The sequence below is a fragment of the Natator depressus genome, chromosome 5, assembly GCF_965152275.1.
Source record: "Natator depressus isolate rNatDep1 chromosome 5, rNatDep2.hap1, whole genome shotgun sequence".
Classification (NCBI taxonomy): domain Eukaryota; kingdom Metazoa; phylum Chordata; order Testudines; family Cheloniidae; genus Natator; species Natator depressus.
The window spans coordinates 24,617,693-24,636,996 of NC_134238.1; the positions used below are offsets into that span (position 1 = coordinate 24,617,693).

The 19,304-nt window shown below is 42.4% G+C and overlaps 1 protein-coding gene across 1 annotated transcript in view; it reads left to right on the forward strand.

The window, feature by feature from the left end:
* LOC141987269 (sperm flagellar protein 2-like) overlaps nt 1-19,304 on the forward strand; it is a 68,038-nt gene that overhangs the window by 35,921 nt on the left and 12,813 nt on the right. Inside the window, exons 17-18 of the mRNA XM_074952470.1 lie at nt 6,719-6,857; nt 7,936-8,165. Of these exons, the coding sequence (XP_074808571.1) occupies nt 6,719-6,857; nt 7,936-8,165 (369 nt within the window). The remainder of the gene's footprint in view (nt 1-6,718; nt 6,858-7,935; nt 8,166-19,304) is intronic.

Below are 19,304 nucleotides of genomic sequence, written 5' to 3' on the forward strand. Positions count from 1 at the left end.
TCTCCCCCCGACAACTTCAAGGAGCACCAGGCCCTGCTCAAAAGGGTGGCTGCCAACCTAAACTTGGTGGTTGAGGAGCTAGCAGAGGAGTCCGACGATCTCTTTAATGTCATACCCTCCTCCACTCTGGCCCAGGTCACGTTGCTAAAAATTGCTGAGTCTATGTGGCAGACCCCTGCTAGGCAGGTACAACTTCAACATGTGGGACTCCATCAGCAAGTTCAAGGAGGGCCTTCCACAGGACCAAGCCTAGGAGTTTGCCACGTTGGTGGAAGAGACTAAGTGGTCATGAGGCGCAGCTCCTGGTTACAGTCCTCCAGGCTATCCCAGGAGATGCAGAGTACCCTCCAGGACCTTCTGTTTGAGGGGGCAGGGTTCTTTTTGGAGCTGACCAATGCACAGCTTCACGGTCTTAAAGACTCCTGTGCCACCCTACATTCATTGGACCTACACACCCCTCAGCAGGCTAGAAAGCTGTTCCACCCCCCACCTCCTCTGTCGAGGTAGTGGGGTGTCCCTCGGTCCAGCTCCTACAAAAAGAACAGAGACAAAGGATTTAAACGGCGTCACCCTTCATCTTCCTGTTCCTCTGCCCAGCCTGGTTCTTCTAGAGGCTAAGGAAGCCAGAACCAGGGATTTTGAAGATGTGCCCGAGGACATCGCCTCTGTCGCTTCCGAGGATCCACCTCGCCCTGGAGCAGGGAAGAAACTACATTTCCAAGCATTCCCATGGCTGCTATCAACAGGAAAGGGAGTGGGAGGGAGTGGGGAAGCTGTCAGGGCTGGTGTGACCCAGTACACTGGGCTTGCTGTGAATGGGGAGCTGGCTGCTAGAAGGGGGTGGCACTGTGAATGGGGAACATGTATGCACAAGGAGTAGAAGGCTTTGGCCCAGATATCACGCTCAAAGGACTTCATCAGACTGGATTAGGGATGCAGGTGGCCTCAGCTGGCAGCCCCCAAAGAAGGAATTGGATAGAATGAATGGACAATGCTCCTCTATCTGAAGCCTAGCAAGGGAGATATGTGGACCCCAGCAGGAGAAGTTAAAATGATAAGTAAGGGAGGGCATAGGCACCAACTCTGTGGGTGCTCCGGGGCTGGAGGACCCAGGGGAAAAATTAGTGGGTGCTCTGCACTCACTGGCAGCCAAGCTGTTTGACCACTCCAGGAGGGGCAGAGGAGGAGCGGGAACGTGGCGAGCTCAGGGGAGGAGGCAGGGAAGAGGCGGAGCTGGACCAGGGATTTGGGGAAAGAGTTGGGGCAGGGACTTTGGGGAAGGGTTTGGAATGGGGGCAGGGCAGGGCCTCATGGAAGGGGTGGAATTGAGGCGGGGCCAGAGGTAGAGGGGGGTCGAGCACCCAGCGGCGGGAGCAGAAGTTGGCGCCTATGAGGGAGGGAAGGGTCTACTAGAGGACCTGGGCAGCTTTAGGTACAGTACCAGGCACACAGGAGGATGTGACTCAATTTCTGAGATAACAGAAGGAGAAATTGGCTTTTCCTTTCCAGATTTATCTAATAATCAAAAAGGGAATCTAGCACCTCCCTTCCATATTTGAGCACCCTCAAAGTTCAGGAGAGCACAAGTTCAATTTGAGCTGCTCTCTGTTACTTCAAAAAAAACCAAAAAACGAGGAGTACTTGTGGCACCTTAGAGACTAACAAATTTATTTGGGTATAAGCTTTCATGGGCTAAAACCCACTTCATTGGATGCATGCAGTGGAAAATACGGTAGGAAGATATATATATATACACAGAGAACATGAAAAAATGGGTGTTGCCATACCAACTGTAACGAGATCAATAAATTAAGGTGGGTTATTATCAGCAGGAGAAAAAAAACCTTTTGTAGTAATAATCAGGATGGCCCATTTCAAACAGTTGACAAGAAGGTGTGAGTAACAGTAGGGGGAAAAATTAGCATGGGGAAATAGTTTTTACTTTGCGTAATGACCCATCCACTCCCAGTCTTTATTCAATTTGATGGTGTCCAGTTTGCAAATTAATTCCAATTCTGCAGTTTTTCTTTGGAGTCTGTTTTTGAAGTTTTTTGTTGGAGAATTGCAACTTTTAGGTCTGAAATTGAGTGTCCAGGGAGGTCGAAGTGTTCTCCAACTGGTTTTTGAATGTTATAATTCTTGATGTCTGATTTGTGTCCATTTATTCTTTTGCATAGAGATTGTCCGGTTTGGCCAATGTACATAATTTCTCCCAAATCAAATATTGATCCACTGTAATTTTCTCTAGAAAAAAGTACGATAAAATTGAGCAACAAATGCTGGCATCTTCCCAATGCTAACTAAAACTGGAATTGCTATGTTCAACAACCATTACTGTTTTTTTTCAGTTTTGTTTAAAAAGAAGATGACAGTAATATTGCATTGGCACATTCCCCACAGAAACAAAAGAACAGAAAACTTTTCCTCATTATGTGGGACTGTCTTACAATATGGTTCCAGATATCCTCTAATCACACAAACTGAAAATTGTTCCACTTTACTGCAGTTCTGTAACCATGCAGGAACCAGTCCTGCATTCTGTGCACATCCAAAATTCCTACTGAATTCAGAAGTGCCTTGCTTTTGTAACCATACCACCTGATATTTTCAAATTTGTAAGCTAAGCAGGTTTACGTTTAGTAATTGCGTGGGAGGCCTCTCAGAAAAAGTTAAGCGCTGCAGGAGGTGTTCATTATTCACTAGGTAATGTGAGTCCCTCCTGTTTACAATAGTAAACCAGTGCAGCATAGTTTTAGAATGCACTGTACTCCTAGAGTCTAGAATTAGTTCCTTTGCTTCTATACACAGCCCATTAAAGACAACGAAAAGACTCCCACTGACTTCAAAAGGCTTTGGGTAGAACTGGTTATACATGGGGTAACTCCACTGTCTTCATAGGGTCCCGGTCCCACAGCAGAGAGGGGTGGCATGAGCTTATTGCAAAGCTGCTGCTCAGGGATGGGGAATCTCCTGGCACCCCAGCCTCAGAAATCATCTAGGCTGCACCTTCTTCACTACTGTGTGTTAGCTGTTGGGTACATAGGAACTGGGGGGCTCCTGCTGCAGGTGACAGGGATCTCAGGTACTTAAAGCCATGGCCTGGAGTAGGGAAGCACCTAACTGCAGAGTCTACAGCTACATAAGGCCAGCACTGAGGATTGAGAGTCCCAATGCTGCTGTTGCAAGGTTCAAGCATGCTCAGTGTTGGAATTGCCAGCTAGTAGGTGCACCTGTCTAAGGCTGGCCTCTAGCAGTTGGCCCTATGGTTGTAGCCAGAGGAGCTACAGGTAACTCTGTGACTATTGAGGGCCATTAAACTAGGAGCAGATAAAGAAACGAGTTAACCTCAAGGAACAGAGGTCACCAGTAGGAAAGGAATGTCAAGGGGAGCAGGGAAAGTGGAAGCAGGTCAGGTTTGCAGGGGGAGAATAGGACCAGCTGTTTGGGGAGCATGTCCAAAGTAGAAGGGAAATAAGCATGAGGAGAGGTGGTGGTGACCAGATAGTGGAATAGCATGTAGATGGGAGCAGAGGGGAAAAGAAGGCTGGTGACTGCAGGTTCCCAGGGGCTAAGTGCTCACTGAGCCAGGGTTGGAGAAATGATGTTTACAAGTGGCTTGCTCAAATGGCAGGATGGGTCCTGGGGGAGGGATTTGTCAGAATTGATCAGGTATCTTCTGGCTGTGGAACTTTATTGAGCTGAGGCCAGGAGCACATACAGTGGTTGGTGAAATAGGGTGGTACTGGAGACATGACTATAGAATGTCTTAATGAGGAAGGAGATAAATCTGAGTGGAGTTTCCCTGATCATTATGAAAGTTCTGCTCACTATGGACACTGGGAAACCCACAATGGTACAGCTTAACGAGAAAAACTGGGGGCTGAGGAAGCTGTGTATGGCAATACATATAGTTAAGCAGAGTTGTGTGATCAAAATGAAAAATGTCTCTGAGATTCAGTACTGAGTATACAGTGGTGCCGCCACACCAGGCCCACACTCGGAAGGGGCCCATGATGAATACATGGGGACCCATAAATATGTTTGGTGCCAGGCCCACAAAAGGTTAATCCGGCCGTAGTTCTGGTTGGCCTAGTCACGGTTGACCTCGGACCACTGGGTGCTCGACATGATATCTTCGGACTACACCCTGAAGTTCATGGTTGACCCTCCCTCCCACCCCACTTCTCCATCCCTCTTCAAGGACCCTTCTCACAAGCAACTACTCATTCAAGAGGTCAAGAACCTCCTACACCCGGGGGCAGTACAGAAGGTCCCTCCAGACTTGAAAGGGAAAGGGTTCTACTCCCTCTATTTCCTAATCCCCAAAGCAAAAGGGGGCCTCAGATCCATTCTGGACCTGCACTGCCTCAATAAGTCTCTCAAGAAGTTGCAGTTTCGCATGGTCTCTCTAGCTTCCATTATTCCCTCCCTGGATCCAGGATACTGGTACGCCACCCTTGACTTAAAGGATGCATATTTCCATCTTCCCAGGGCACAGGCGTTTCCTCCATTTTGTGTTAGGCCACTGCCATTTTCAATTCATGGCGCTGCTCTTCGGTCTCTCGTCAGCCCTGAGAGTGTTTACAAAGTGCATAGCACCAGTGGCCACTTACCTGGGGCACTGAGGGGTTGCAAATTTATCCATACGTCGACGATAAAGGGCCAATCCTGGGATCAGGTGCAGCATCATCTCGACCTGGTTTGCGCCACCTGTCACGACCTGGGACTGTTAATAAACGAGAAAGTCAACCTTAATTCCAGTGCAACGCATAGAGTTAATTGGAATGGTCCTCGACTCTAATCAGGCCAGAGCCTTCCTCCTCGAGGCTCGGTTCCAAGCCATAGCGGATCTGATCTTATGGATGCCAGCCCACCCTCTCACCACCGCTCACACATGCCTGCGATTGTTAGGCCACATGGTGGCCAGCACTGACGTGGTCTGGCACACATGGTTTTGCCTCAGCCCCTGCAGGCGTGGCTGGTGTCAGTCTACCTCCCCAACAGCCTTCCATCTGCCACTCGAGGGTAGGTCATTTTTCGCCCAGTATATGACTGCCAGGTTCCTCAAGGGCCTCAAGCACTTCTACCTGCATGTCAAGGACCCTCTTCCTCAGTCGGACCTGAATCTTGTGCTCTCGGGGCTTATGGCACCACCCTTCGAGCCTCTGGCTTCCTGCTCTCTCCTCCTTTCCTGGAAGGACATCTGCCCGCCAAGTCTCTGAAATTAGGGCGCTTACCTCGGAACTGTCCTAAACAGTCTTTTGCAAAGTTAAGGTCCAGCTGCGGCCACATCCAGCTTTCCTGCCTCAGGTGGTCTCACAGTTTCATACGGGCCAGGACATTTACTTACCTGTCTTTTTTCCAAAGCCACATAAGTTGGAGGAGGAGAAGCGTAGGTTGCATTCCCTAGACATCAGGAGGGTGCTAGCCTTCTGCATTGACAGGACCAAACCATTCCACAAATCAATGCAATTGTTCGTCTTGGTGGCCAACAGGATGAAAGGTTATCCAGTGTCCCGTCAAATAATTTCCTCTTACATCATTTGCTGCTGCTACGATCAGGCAAAGGTGCCTCCTCTGATGATTGTAACTGCCCATACAACCAGGGCGCAAGCCTCTTTGTCAGCTTTCCTAGCCTAAGTGCCTATCCAGGACATCTGTAGGGTAGCCACCTGATTGTCCGTCCACATGTTCATGTCCCATTACGCACTTACCCAGCAGGCTTGGGTAGAGCAGTGCTGCAAGCCTCTAGACTGTGAGCTCTGAGCCCACCTCCAAGGAGACTGCTTGTGAGTCACCTAGAATGGAATCGATATGAGCCGTACTCAAAGAAGAAAAAACAGTTACCTATGTTTTTGTAACTGTTGTTCTTTGAGATGTGTTGCTCACGTCCATTCCATTACCCATCCTTCTGCCCCTCTGTTGGAGTTGCTGGCAAGAAGGAACTGAGAGGGCATAGGGATACCACTACAGATACCACTAAGGCAAAAATCTCTGATGACTGTGCACGTGAGCGCGCGCACACCTAGAATAGAATGGACATGAGCAACATATCTTGAAGAACAACAGTTACAAAACGGTAGGTAACCGTTTTTTCCTCACACTATGCCACCCATTTTCACAAAGAGGGAACTGTAAGAACAAACATTGGCTATGGTTCCCATAAAATTTGTATCATTTGAGATTTGCTTTTTCCCCTTTTGAAAAATCTGAGAAAGGAATGGTCTCTCCCTGAAAAGATTTCATTTTTTAAATTACCTAAATATAAATGGTATAATTTTTAAATAAAAGGAACACTTCCTCTGTAGAATATATACATTTTATATTCAAGTTCTAAGGGAAATGTTTTGAAATCATATTCAGTGGACTATCTGCTTTTTCATCATTGAGCTTCTAAATCTAACACTTTTGTCAGAGGGTACTGTCTGAATTAATGTCTTTTTATCATCTCTTCCTTCTACATCAGTTTGGTTAACATTGCTATATCCTTATGATATGCACATTCTGGTATCAACAGTAGGTATATTTTCTAAAACAAATTCTGGAGTCTGAGTGAATTAAAAATATATAAAGTAATATATGAACACAGAAAACCTAAATAGGCATTTTGATGCCTGAGTGCAGGTTTTGGTGCTTAACTTTAGATGCCTAAGTAAGTTTGAAAATAGGTTTCAGATTGTATAAATAAATTATTATTCTGAAATGACTGTTTCAACAGAGGAAGCTGCAAAATCTCGACTGCAGCTGATAAAGACAAAGGCATTAACATTTGTTGAAGAACTAGTAATGAAAGCAGAAGAAACTTACAAATATATGGAAAAGTGGCTTGGAGCCAGGTTCCTAGCAGAAATGTCCAGGTAATATATGGCTAATTTTTAAATAGACCTGGTATCTTGGTAGAATAGAAAAGTTATAGTAAAGCTGGTAAAAATAATTGTTCAGACAGGTGACATAAGCAAATAATTTGTAAAAATGTACAAAAATTAATTTTTTGCATTAGCATTTTGCTTGCTAATTTTACTCTCAGGATTTGGGACTTGATCTTGCCTTATGATATATGCCCTATAGTGCTGCATACCTTGGAAAGTTAAAAAGTGTGGTCAGCAATATTGTATACAATTGTTCAGTCTTATTTTTTTCTTAGGAAATACAGTTACACTTATGAGCACCAGAAGAGAACCCGAAATTTTGTTCACAGGAAGCCACAATACCAAGTCGTGGCTCCTGCCACCTTGGAATTTTGGGCTGTTGTTTGCTGTGCTTCTGCCATTCCAGAATCCTCCACCTTTTGTTAAACCCACTGTGTATAGCAGTTGACGGAAGTTATTTTAAAGATCATAAGTACATGAGGGCCTGCTTTGTGACACAAATTAGTCTCCAGTGCCCAAGAGGTGTGTAGATTTGGGCCTAATCATGACTCCCTGACTCTCATGTAGAGGTGTAGATCTTCTGTGTGCAGGTCAGACCCTTCCCATTATAATATCCAAGTACTTATGCCTCCACAACAGTATTACTCCTTTCCCTGCAGAATGTGCTCCGTAGATTCAGGAGTCCATGCAGGGGCACATGACAGGGCAACAGGCTGAAGCAAGTGGACAGGGTGAGGTGTGGCAAATACACATCACCTCGTTTTCCTTATGGAGTTCTGAAAATCTCAACCTGTACTATCTTTCCATCGGGTTTTCTCTATGGCTGGGATTCCACTTTAAGTGGACTTCACATAGCAGTCACAAATAGAGCTTGCTGCCAGGATGTAGTGAGAAATAACTAGCTTGTCATAGGGCCTCCTGTTGACCCTCCTTCCCATGATCCACACAGAGGATTTGTGGTCCTTAACGGAGAAAATCTCCCATTGATGAAATATTTCAGAATTTGACTCTAAGTTACTATCTTACATTTTAAAGTAATACTTGCTTCCTGCACTTCAATTTTTAGTGTTGACAAATTAACTGAGATTGCACGCCACCACATTGAATGTTCTACGAGAATCCAATATGAACTGGTTTTAGATGAGACAGACTTCTTCATAAGCAATGATGTAAAAGTAATTCCAGATCCTATCCCTCCACCACGGCCTCCACCTGTAGAGACATCTGTAAATGGTACCCTAACTATTTCTCAACTTAGCACACTCCATAAGCAATTTCTACAGGTGGCACCTAAAGGTAGGAAAGAATATTCTTACACGTTCATAAGAGAATTAGTTACCTAATCAAGATTTAAAATAACTGTTAAGAGCTACTAAACCATTTTTGATACTTAGCCAACAGCATTACGTACACTAATTTATACTAGTAAGTAAAGATGCTACTACTGTTACTAAGAGCAAAGTCAGAATGCTGGTATCCATTTTCATCTTAATGTGAAATATCTAAACTTAAGTGATCTGTAAGAGTCTTTGATCTGAGTTCCTGTATACTCCAGTATGCTGTGTGTGCTTTTAAAAGTGGTGGCCATCTTGCTTAATTCAGAAATTCTGAAAATTCATATGGTAAGAATCATTTTCAAATACAAGTTTTTAATTAAATGAATACTTCTGAGTTCAGTGCAGATGGCAGCCATGTTATTAAAAATGACATCATTTATGACATTGGTGCCTTTTTAGCCAAAAGGCAACAAAGCATTGGTTCAAATATCTTGAGTTTGCAACACTTCTAGAATGCCTCTTGTCAATATACAGCAACCATTCCATTTATTTTGCAAGTAGTAGATCAGATATGTTTCTTTTTTTCCTGTAACACTTGTAGATGAAGCGTTTAGCTCAGTTGTGGTTCAGTTACTAGATTCAACGATAGTTTATCCTGCAAGCAGCTTAACTATAGAGCCAACCAACAATTTCATGCAATTAGTGAACCTATAGGAGTCTCTTCACTTAATATAAACACACCCTCCAAATGTGGGAACCCTGGGTAAAAGATTTTAAACTAGTTTCCAGCATGATCTAATACTGGTTTTAGAATTATGCAAAACAATTTAAGTGTTTAAAAATTAAACCTTTTATTTAAATATATATTTTCCTGATTAGTTACATCAATATTAAATTAAATGGAAAATAGTTCACAATCATTTACACAAGGATTCATTACTGGCAGTGTCACAAATTATTATCTTTTGTAGCAAATGACTGCTACCGCCAATCAGGGGTGCTGGAACAATTTGTATAGTGGGAGTGCTGAGAGCTATTGAACCAAATTGTAAACTCTGTATGTAATGGGAATCACTTCAAACCAGGGGGTGCAGCAGCACCCCCAGCACCGCTAGTTCCAGCCCCTATGCCGCCAGTACGCTAAGAAATACCTTGTGTAGTTAAACATCATAACCAGATTCACCCAGTGTAATGCATTGAAGCTCACGAAGGCCCACTAAGGATGAATTTGGTCCTTTAGGTTGAAATTCATTTCACTGTATATACAGGAAAACAGTGAGCTCACTTTTTGAGCTTGAAAACTGTTTGGCTGAGAAACATGTTTACAGTTTTCCTTTAAAGAGATGTCTATCTGTCTTGTGTATGTATCTGTGAGAGAGAGCATTCCAAAGTGCTCTGCAGCAAATAAAACAACAGATAGTATTGTGCATATAACTAATTATAAGAAGCAGGGAATATCTTATATTTGCATTCATTTATAGAGTTCCATAGGAGTAAAGCAGACTTCACAGACATCAAACATGGCTGGTCATTCCCTCAAGGAGCTTTTGTTTTAGATTTATTTATTAGATATATAAGACTATAAAAAGGTGTCTAACACAGACTTTAACACCCTTGACATTTCTATGTAGTTAAATGCAGCAATAATTTCCATCATATATTGATGACAACCAGTTAAATCTTATAGCAAAAAAAATGTAGAATATCTCACCTTCCTCCAGTGTTGCCCCTTAAGTAGCACCTCCTCCAGTAAAAGAAAGGTCAACAGACTCAAGCTATTCTGGACCAAGTGGGGAACAAGTTCCAAAGCCAAGTCAAGAATGCCCTACCAGCAGTTCCCTCTCTTCTAAAGGGACTGCAGTTCAAGAGCCTCCACTGATCTCTGCAGTGACAGTATAGCACAGGAATAGAGCTGCTCTCAAGCAGGCAGGTCGCGGGCCACATGCGTTTTGTTGTTATTATTTTACGTTATTGGTATTATGGTAATGCTAGTGGCCAGGAACCCACAGGATCAAAAACAACTCCTTAAACTCTATAATGATAGAAACATACAGGTACCCAGTGAAGATAACAAGCACTGGTGTAATGTCCTGACAGATATATATCTTGCTTAACAAGTGGGCTGCTGCATTCTGCACTTTGTTCAGCATTTGAATGGATTTAAGATGTAGTCCCATGAAGAGCACATTGCAGTAATTTAATTCTGTAGTGACAAAGGCATGAATCATGGTAATAAGATACATATCTTCCCCTCCCCTGCCCCCCAAAATAAATCAATAAATCTCAACCTCCTGGCCAGACACAAATGAAAGAAAACAGTCCTGGTTCCTGCTGAAATGTGATCATCCTACAGTAATTAGGAATCTAACCAAATACTCCAGTGAGAAGTGAGAGACAGACACCTTAATCAGAGAAGCAGATATAATCCGCACCATATCTTCCGATTGGTTTCCCCAACCAATCAACATATCTAGATTGAGCTTTAGCCAGCTCACTCTCAATACAGCCAAACACTGGAAAAGGTACTCTACTGTACTATCTGGGGCAGAAGGAACAGAAATAATAGATTGGAATCATCTGTCTGTTGAAAGCAATGCAGCTCATGCTATCTCACTGACCCTCCTAAAAAAAAAATGTTGAACAAGAAGGAACCCTGCAGTTAGCACTTTCATGGAGAAATGGCAATTGCCAAACACTACTTCCTGGGAACTTTGAGAAAAAGATTGAGGACAACCCTGTCCCTTCCCCCATGGTGCATACATATGGTCCATAGCAACTTACTATGGTCAGTGGTGTTGCAAGCAGTGGATATATCTAAAGATATCCGCATGTTCAGCCTTCATTCACTGATAGGATGAAGTCATCAATTAATGCGATCAACATAATCTCTGTCCCGTAACCTAGTTGGTACCCCAGTTGACAAGAATCAAGGAAATCTGAGATATGTAGGTAATTTTAACCATGAAGAGAAGATTAGATACGGGACTGTAGTTAACCAGATAAGTCAACATCAATTTTTTGCATCTTGAACAAAAACCTTATCAATTATTCTTTAAGAAAGCCAGCAGCATACTCTTAAGAGAGGCACTGACAGTCTGGATTATCACTGGATTCAGAACCTCCCCAGGTTCAGGAAGGACATGAATCCAGAACTGAGGTTGGGGCTCAAAGATCGCCCTCCAGTACTTCACAGAGCACCACTGGCTGAAACAGATGACAGCATTTGTCCCCCAAACAGTTGCCCTGCTTCCACAGAAGCAGACACTTTGGTCAGAATCAAAGTGTCTCCACAAAATAAAAAGGAGTTTCCTCACAAACCAAACTAGAGTCATCCTCTGAGTGGAGTCAGTTGGATTGTCCAAGTTATCAGTCATCGAAAAAGGTCTCTGGAACAAGATTTTGGAGATGGGATAGTAGAAGAAAAAAATCTTTTTCTTTATCTCCTCCACAGCCACAGTATAACAACTTTAAAAACCCTACTGAAAACAATAATAGAGTGGTCTGTTGGAAGAACAGTCCTCTCCTTCAGAGTGCTCTTGTTCCATCAAGAGCAGACCATCAAAACCGTTCCCTTGCCATAATGAAAAAGGTATGCTGCAATCTTCTATTTCTGCAGGAGGTAATGGTCCAAAGACATAGGTAACATATCCAGTCAACCCACCTCCCGTCCTTATCCAAACACTAGCTCAAGATTGTGGTCAGCCGTGGTCCTCATGGAGGCCTGAATTTATTCAGAGGAATAATCATCAGAATAGATGTTTAAGTGGCTGATCATGAACAGTCCAGGCGAATCTAACACTACACCAGCAGGGACTCAGGTAGGAACACTGGTGTGATATGTATGCCAAGATTAGTACCATCTTTTATTTGGGGTCTCACACACAAGATGGACATATTGTATTCAATCCATTTTTGGTGAAAGACCTATGCAGTAGATTGGATACAAACAGCACGGACTCACCACCTCCTCAGCAATCCTTTTCAGTTCCTACTGTACAAAACATCCACATGAGACCAACTGCACAAATACAGGTCCAGCAGTATTGTCCAGCCAGGTTTTGGTAATATATGCAAGGTTGGGAACCTCATTCTTTCTTACATCATGGATGGTGGAAACTTTATGACCAAATATGCTAACGCACATCAGCATGAGCCAATGACTTCAGTTCTTGTCTGCTGACATGCCATTCACCAGAGAGATGACAACAGGGGAAACCATTGGGATCAAAATGAATTGGTTTTAGTTTATATCCATATTAGCAGTAGTAGCTGGAGTAGTAGTATTTGTAGTATGGTAATGTCGTCTAAGCAATAAACACATATGAGTATAAAAATAAATTATCCCTATCCCAAAAAGCTTACGTTCAAGGTATATGGCAAGAAACAACAGGTGAGTACAACAAACAGTCAAGGGAGGATAATATGACAATAAGTCAGTTATGATTTGTATAATAAGCAGAGATCACAGCACAACAGCACTCCTCTTTAATTTCTCCCTTTCCTGTCTCTTCTTGTCTTTTAGCACAAGAATCTAGGCTCCCTAGTCATTGAGGCCAATCACACTCACCCAGGCTACCAACAACCTCTAAACTTTTAGAGCTCTCATTGCCCCAACCAATTAATAATAATAATAAAGAATAATAATGATAGTGCCTAATCCTTCAATCCTAACTCATGTGAGTAGTCCTCAGATTACTTGTGATACTAAAGTCACCAGACTACTTATGAGTATGGGCTATAGGATTAGGCATTAATATAGATACTTACAGATACACAATACCTACAAATATTAATCCTAATACCTCTATTCCCCACCACCAGAATGGTTAAGTGGCAAGACTGCGCATTTGGATAAAATTAAAAGAACAAGTCTTCCATAGCAGCGGTTTTCAAACTGTGGGTCGGGACCCCAAAGTGGGTTGCAGCCCCATTTTAATGGGGTTGCCAGGGCTGGCTTAGACTTGCTGTGGCCAGGGGCCGAAGCCAAAGCCTGAGCCCCACTGTCTGGGGTCGAAGCCTGAGGGCTTCAGCTTTGTGCAGTGGGGCTGAGATTACAGGCACCCTGCCTGGGGCTGAAGTCCTTGGGCTTCAGCTTTGTCCCTCCCTTCCCCGGGACAATGGGACTTTGTCTTTGGCCCCCCCACCCAGGTGGTAGGACTCGGGTGGGCTCAGGCTTTGGTCCCCCCTGCTGGGGTCCTGTAGTAATTTTTTTCATCAGAAGGGGATCGTGGTACAATGAACCCCTGTTCTATAGTATGTAAATAACAAAAATCGTAAACTTGATCTGAAGCCTCATCAGAATCCAGGCAAAGGATTTAAGAATTAGAGTATCAAGTTGACTGGGTATAACATTGCTGTGATTACATATAGCAGAATTTTGAATTAAATGCAGTCTCTCAATTAACTTCTCTGGAAAACCAGAGAAGAGAGTTAAAAACAGGAGAAAATTAATTTTGGAAGAAACAGAGATGTAAAGTGCCTTTTCACATGAAATTTGGATGGAAAATATTTTTGAAATGAAAAATGGCTGTCTTGGTGATATATTTAATAGATTGACAAAATCAGAGGAGAAAAGGCAAATTCAATATATTTTAACAATAGGGTGAGGGCATAAAGTTCAATCATCTCAAAAATCAAATTTTAAACAGTTTTATGTTTCCTAGGACTGTAAAGTATTAAAGAGCTGCTGGTGCTTCACAGACAACTTTGTTCTGTCCTTCACCCTTGGTTCTCTATGGAGACACCTTACTCACAACTCTGAGCATCGATGGATTAAAAAACAGACTTGTACTGGACCTAGATATATGCTGGTGCAATCTCTCAGTTAACAAGGAAACATATATGTTAGTGTCATTGTATTAATTTGAGGTGAATTTTCAGTGTTTATTGGGTTCATAAAGTCTTTTGATCAGTTTTCTTATGGTAATTTAAAGTATACCCCTGATGAATGTGCTGTATTGTTCTCTAGTAAGGGTGTCCCTGTTCTGTAATAGAAGACCCAGGACAGGTCTGAAATTGAGCCACTAATTCCCAGTCAACATTTTTCTCTTCTTTTTTTCCCCAGTCTCTTTGGATGTAGTCTATCTTGTCAGCAAAATCCAACTGTCTACTTAAGTTTGTTTGATCTGATCTCCTTTGATTTTCTTCAACAGCACCTTCTTATGACTGGATTAATTTCCAAAAATGCATCTTTGTTTTCTGGAACTTATTAATATTTTACTAAATATGCCCTAATGAATCCTATTTTAAATTCACCCGCTTTGCATTTCTAAACTAACTAAAATAAATTCTGTCCCATTCTTTTCTTCTATTTATAATTGATATGCATGATCATGTTTGTAGCTTATGCCATTTCTTCATAATCATGAACTGTATGAACCATATCAGTCCAATTTGTAGAGCTAGCCATTCAACTGAAGCAACCATGAATCAAATCTTTATTTACTTCTCTATTCTAAATCCAAAAATCATTTAGAATACTTGTAAATTTAGACACAGTGAAAAATAGACAACTTAGACCTGAGCTGCTCTCTGGCATTCAGGGCATGTACAGTTTGAAGATTATCTTTCTAATCAATCATGACAGATTATTTGTAGTCAGAATTTATCCCAGGCCTTATTATTTCAGTATTTACCAAATATAAAATAGCCAATGGCCACCATCTTCTTATCATTATTTGCATCAAAAACTGCAGATACTGTAAGCCTGACATCAGTTTAATTTTGTTGCATCATTGGATTTGAAATAGCTAAATTTAAGACTCCATTTAATTCAATTGGAAGTCTGTCCTTCAGTGGGAGTTTTGCCTGAGTAAGGAATTCAGAGCTGGGCCCATGATTTCAAATATCTTCTATAATGTATACTAAAAGGGGTTCAGATTTATGTCCATTTCCCAGCACTTTTGTGAGTACAAATCAAAATCTTTAGAACAGTAAACTTATTTAGCTGCAATTTGATGTTAAGTACGAGTAGGAGCTGTAGTTTTGTTTGTAGACATAGGTAATGAGACCTCCATAACTAGTGTTCATTTTTTCCGAGGGTAATTTTTCTTTCATTATATTTCTTTCAAAAGTAGAAAATCTTTTGATTCTTATTTATCATTTACCTCTCCAGTTAGATCTCTTATTTAAACATATAGTTTCATTTTATTTAATCTTTCAAAAATCTGTCTGCACAGCTTAAAATCTTTGCTTGTACATAATTACCTTATATCGAGAAGAATCCCAAAGAGCTTTACGTACACGTTTGTGCCTACAAATATATTATATGTATCTATTTAGGTTTTAAGATACCCATCAGCATGGTATACAAAAAACCTATCCCCTTCACTGCACACACATGAATATGCACACACACAATTACTTCACTCATTTGCCCACTTTTGCAGGGGTGGGCAAATTTTTGGGGTGTAGGAGGGTGCTCTGGGCTGGGACAGAGGGATTTGGAGGGCAGGAGGGGGATCAGGGCTGGGGCAGGGGGTTGGGGTGCGGGAAGGGGTGTAGGCTTCAGCTGGAGATGAGGGGTTTGGGGTGCAGGAGGGTACTCCGGGCTGGGATAAAGGGGTTGGAGAGTGGGAGGGGGATCAGGGCTGGGGCAGGGGGCTAGAGTATGGGGAGAGGTTCAGGGGTGCAGACTCCGGGCGGCTCTTACCTCAAGCAGCTCCTGGAAGCAGCGGCATGTCCCTTCTCCGGCTCCTATGCGGAGGCATGGCCAGGTGGCTCTGCATACTGCCCCATCCACAGGCACTGCCCCTGCAGCTTCCGTTGGAGTGCCGGAGGAGGCCATGCCGCTGCTTCTGGGAGCTGTGTGGAGCGGCCCCTGACCCTGCTCCACAGGTCGAGTGCCAGAGGGGGGCTATGCCGCGGCCTCCAGGAGCCACGTGGAGTGGCCCCCAACCCTGAGTCTCGGCTCAAGCGCTGGAGCAGGGCCATGCAGCTGCTTCCAGGAGCCACGTGGAGCGGCCCCCAGCCCTGCTGCCTGGCTCGAGCGCTGGAGTGGGGCAGACCCCACTCCCTAGCAGGAGCTTGAGGGTCGGCTTAAAACGGCTGGTGGTCCGGATTCGGCCTGCGGGCTGTAGTTTGCCCACCCCTGCCCTATTAAAATACCACTGCCTCTGATGTTAAACATAGCCAGCCCTTAGGAACATCAAGAGCTGATCAGAAATTATTGAAACTTGGTTTCAAATAAAAAAGGGGTAGGGGGACTTCCATTAAACATTTTCTCTATTTTTCAACCAGATCTGATCATTCTTATCTTAATTGTTGCAAGGGTCTTCTTTCTGTTTCATATTTTCTGCTCATATAATTCGTCATCTCTGTCATTCCTGTGATATCCTTTGGTTTGGGCAAGTGAATTGTTTACCTCTGAAATTGAAACAAGTTCAAAATCTATAACTGATAACTTTTGAGGCTCTTTAAAAATTGATCTTTATATTTGCAGAGCTTGTCTCATGTTTGTCCTCTCTCATAATTCAGGCACTGTGATTCATCTTTACGTCTTCCATCCCTATTGCTTGCCCTTTTAAAATGGTTTGCCTTATTCACTTGGTACATGTATCAAAAAATTTCTTATTTGTTCCTGGGTTTTTTCTATCTCCTTTAAAAATATAATTTTATTTTTACTTTGTAGTTTTATTTTATTGTTGTAACGTGCCTAATTTAGTTGAAAGGACATTTTTGTTATGTTATTATATGTTATCTGGATTCATTACTTACTGAAACGTGTTAACACTTAAAGTTGCTGTATATATCAGTAAATAATTATTGACTTTGGAAAACAGCCTACTTAAAAACAATTCTACACATTATATATCCTTTTTTTTACATTTATTTCCCCTCAGTCTTCAAAGCAAACAACCTCCATATGAAATTAAGATACTTGAGGCATGTCTTCAACTGGTGTAAATTGTTATAGCTCCAGTGACCTTAAAGGAGTTATGACAATTTGCACCAGCTGAGGATCTGCCCCTTAGTCCTTATTTCTTGGCCACTCATCTGCTGGTGCTGCTTATTCCCCACATGATATTATAATCCTCTACTTGTAAACAGAGAATATAACTTCTGTTGGAAATAAGGAGCTATGGCAGAACACTACAGCCATATCACCTCAAGCTGTCAACTTGTTAGACTGCATAACCAAGGAAGTGTGGGGCAGTCAGACTAATTACATGTAGCAGCATGACATTAGCAACTCATATTCAGTTTGTGGTTCACTATAACCCCTAAATCCTTTTCAGCAGCACTACTACCTAGACAGTTATTCCCCATTTTGTAGTTGTGCATTTGATTTTGCACTTGTCTTTATTGAATTTCATCTTGTTAAAATTTGAGAATTGGTCTGAGTTCATCAAGGTAATTTTGAATTTTAAACCTGTCCTCCAAAGTGCTTGCAATCCCTCCCAGCTTGGTGTCATCTTCAAAGTTTATAAGCGTACTTTCCACTCCATTATTCTAGTCATTAAAGGAAATACTGAATAGTACCAAACCCAGTACTGACCTCTGAGAGAACCCACTAGATGCTTTATATTATACATACTTTATATTCCCAGTTTAACAGTAAACAATTAATAACTACTCTTTGAGTATGGTCTTTCAACCAGTTGTGTATCCATCTTCTAGTAATTTCATCTAGATCACATTTCCCTAGTTTGCTTATGAGAATGTCATGCGGAACTGTGTTAAGAGCTTGCAAACAGAGTGTTACCTTGATATTCTTAGCAAATTCCAGTTTAAGTAATATTTTGTTACCAAACTCCTCTGTGGCACTCCAAAGAATATGATTACCTCATTTCTTGTCCTAAAAGGGTCTGTGTGTGAATGAGTGATATACCTGACACAGTTATTGAAAGTTCTAAAGTGTTTTGGGATCCATCTAAGTGTATGATGATATAAATAACATCATCATTCTTGGCCAAATCCTTGGCTTAAGCAATGCCAGTAAAGAGCATCGTATTCCTTTACTGCTATATAAGCCAACCACATATCAATAGTGAGGCTAGACAGGCCACAATAATGGAAATAATAATAAAAGACCTACACCTGGTCATAGAGAATGAGGTGCAGAATCACTTGGGTCCCAGTCCTTCACTGGACCCATGGACCTTAGGTCTGCAATATTTTCCATGCAGCTGACTTCCACAAGGGAAGAGGAGTTATAAACTAATCAGAAAGGTTAACCTTTTTGTAGGTGGGTGAGATTCACTGGGAAAACCACATCCTTTCATTTCCTGAAGGCCCTGTATTCTCTTCTGGTCAATGGCACCATTTCAGAGCTGTCAGATAGGAGGGTTGTATTATGGAGGTGTGTCCTCTTCAAGGCCCCTCTGGTTGGCTGTCAGACAGAAAGAATCAGCTCCACACTCCCTGGCGAGAGATCAGGAATCCACTGAGCATACTCAGTGCCGTAACTGTATAATCTACAATCCCATGTAGAAAAAGAGTCGTGGTCTCCGCTCTCTGGGTAGATGAAGGAATTGGGTAGGGCATAATCACTAGGCAGCAACTTCTGAAGGGGGAGTTCATCTCTTCATGATGCTCTTCAGTGTCTCTGGCTGTAGAGCACAGCTGGCTCCATAGCTTTGACTGCATTTTTGCCACAAAGGCTCAAGGAGCCAGGATTTGAACAGCTAAAACAAAAAATCACATCTTCATACTGTGAAGGGGACAAGGGAGGTGAATGGGACAAGGGAGGTGAAAAACAGAAAATATTATAGCAAATGTAGCAACAGCTCTTTAAAATAATCATTGATAATGGAAATGGATTTAAATTATAAAAAGTTAAATGTGTGTATGTGCCAATGAAAATTTTTATAATATTGACAATTAAGAACTGAGCGGGAAGAATATAATTTCAGAAGACTATGGGTCTCAAAGCAGAGTTCAGAGGTACTCTAATATACCATGGGCCAGATTTTCCCTGTTCCTTATGAAGGTGTGGGATACGGTGCAAGAAGCCTCCTTCTCACTCTATACCCCTCTGGCATACCCTGTGAAAGAATATGGGTATGTCTACACTACGAAATTAGGTCGAATGTATAGAAGTCGGTTTTTTAGAAATCGTTTTTATATATTCGAGTGTGTGTGTCCCCACACAGAAAATGCTCTAAGTGCATTAAGTGCATTAACTCGGCGGAGTGCTTCCACAGTACCGAGGCAAGCG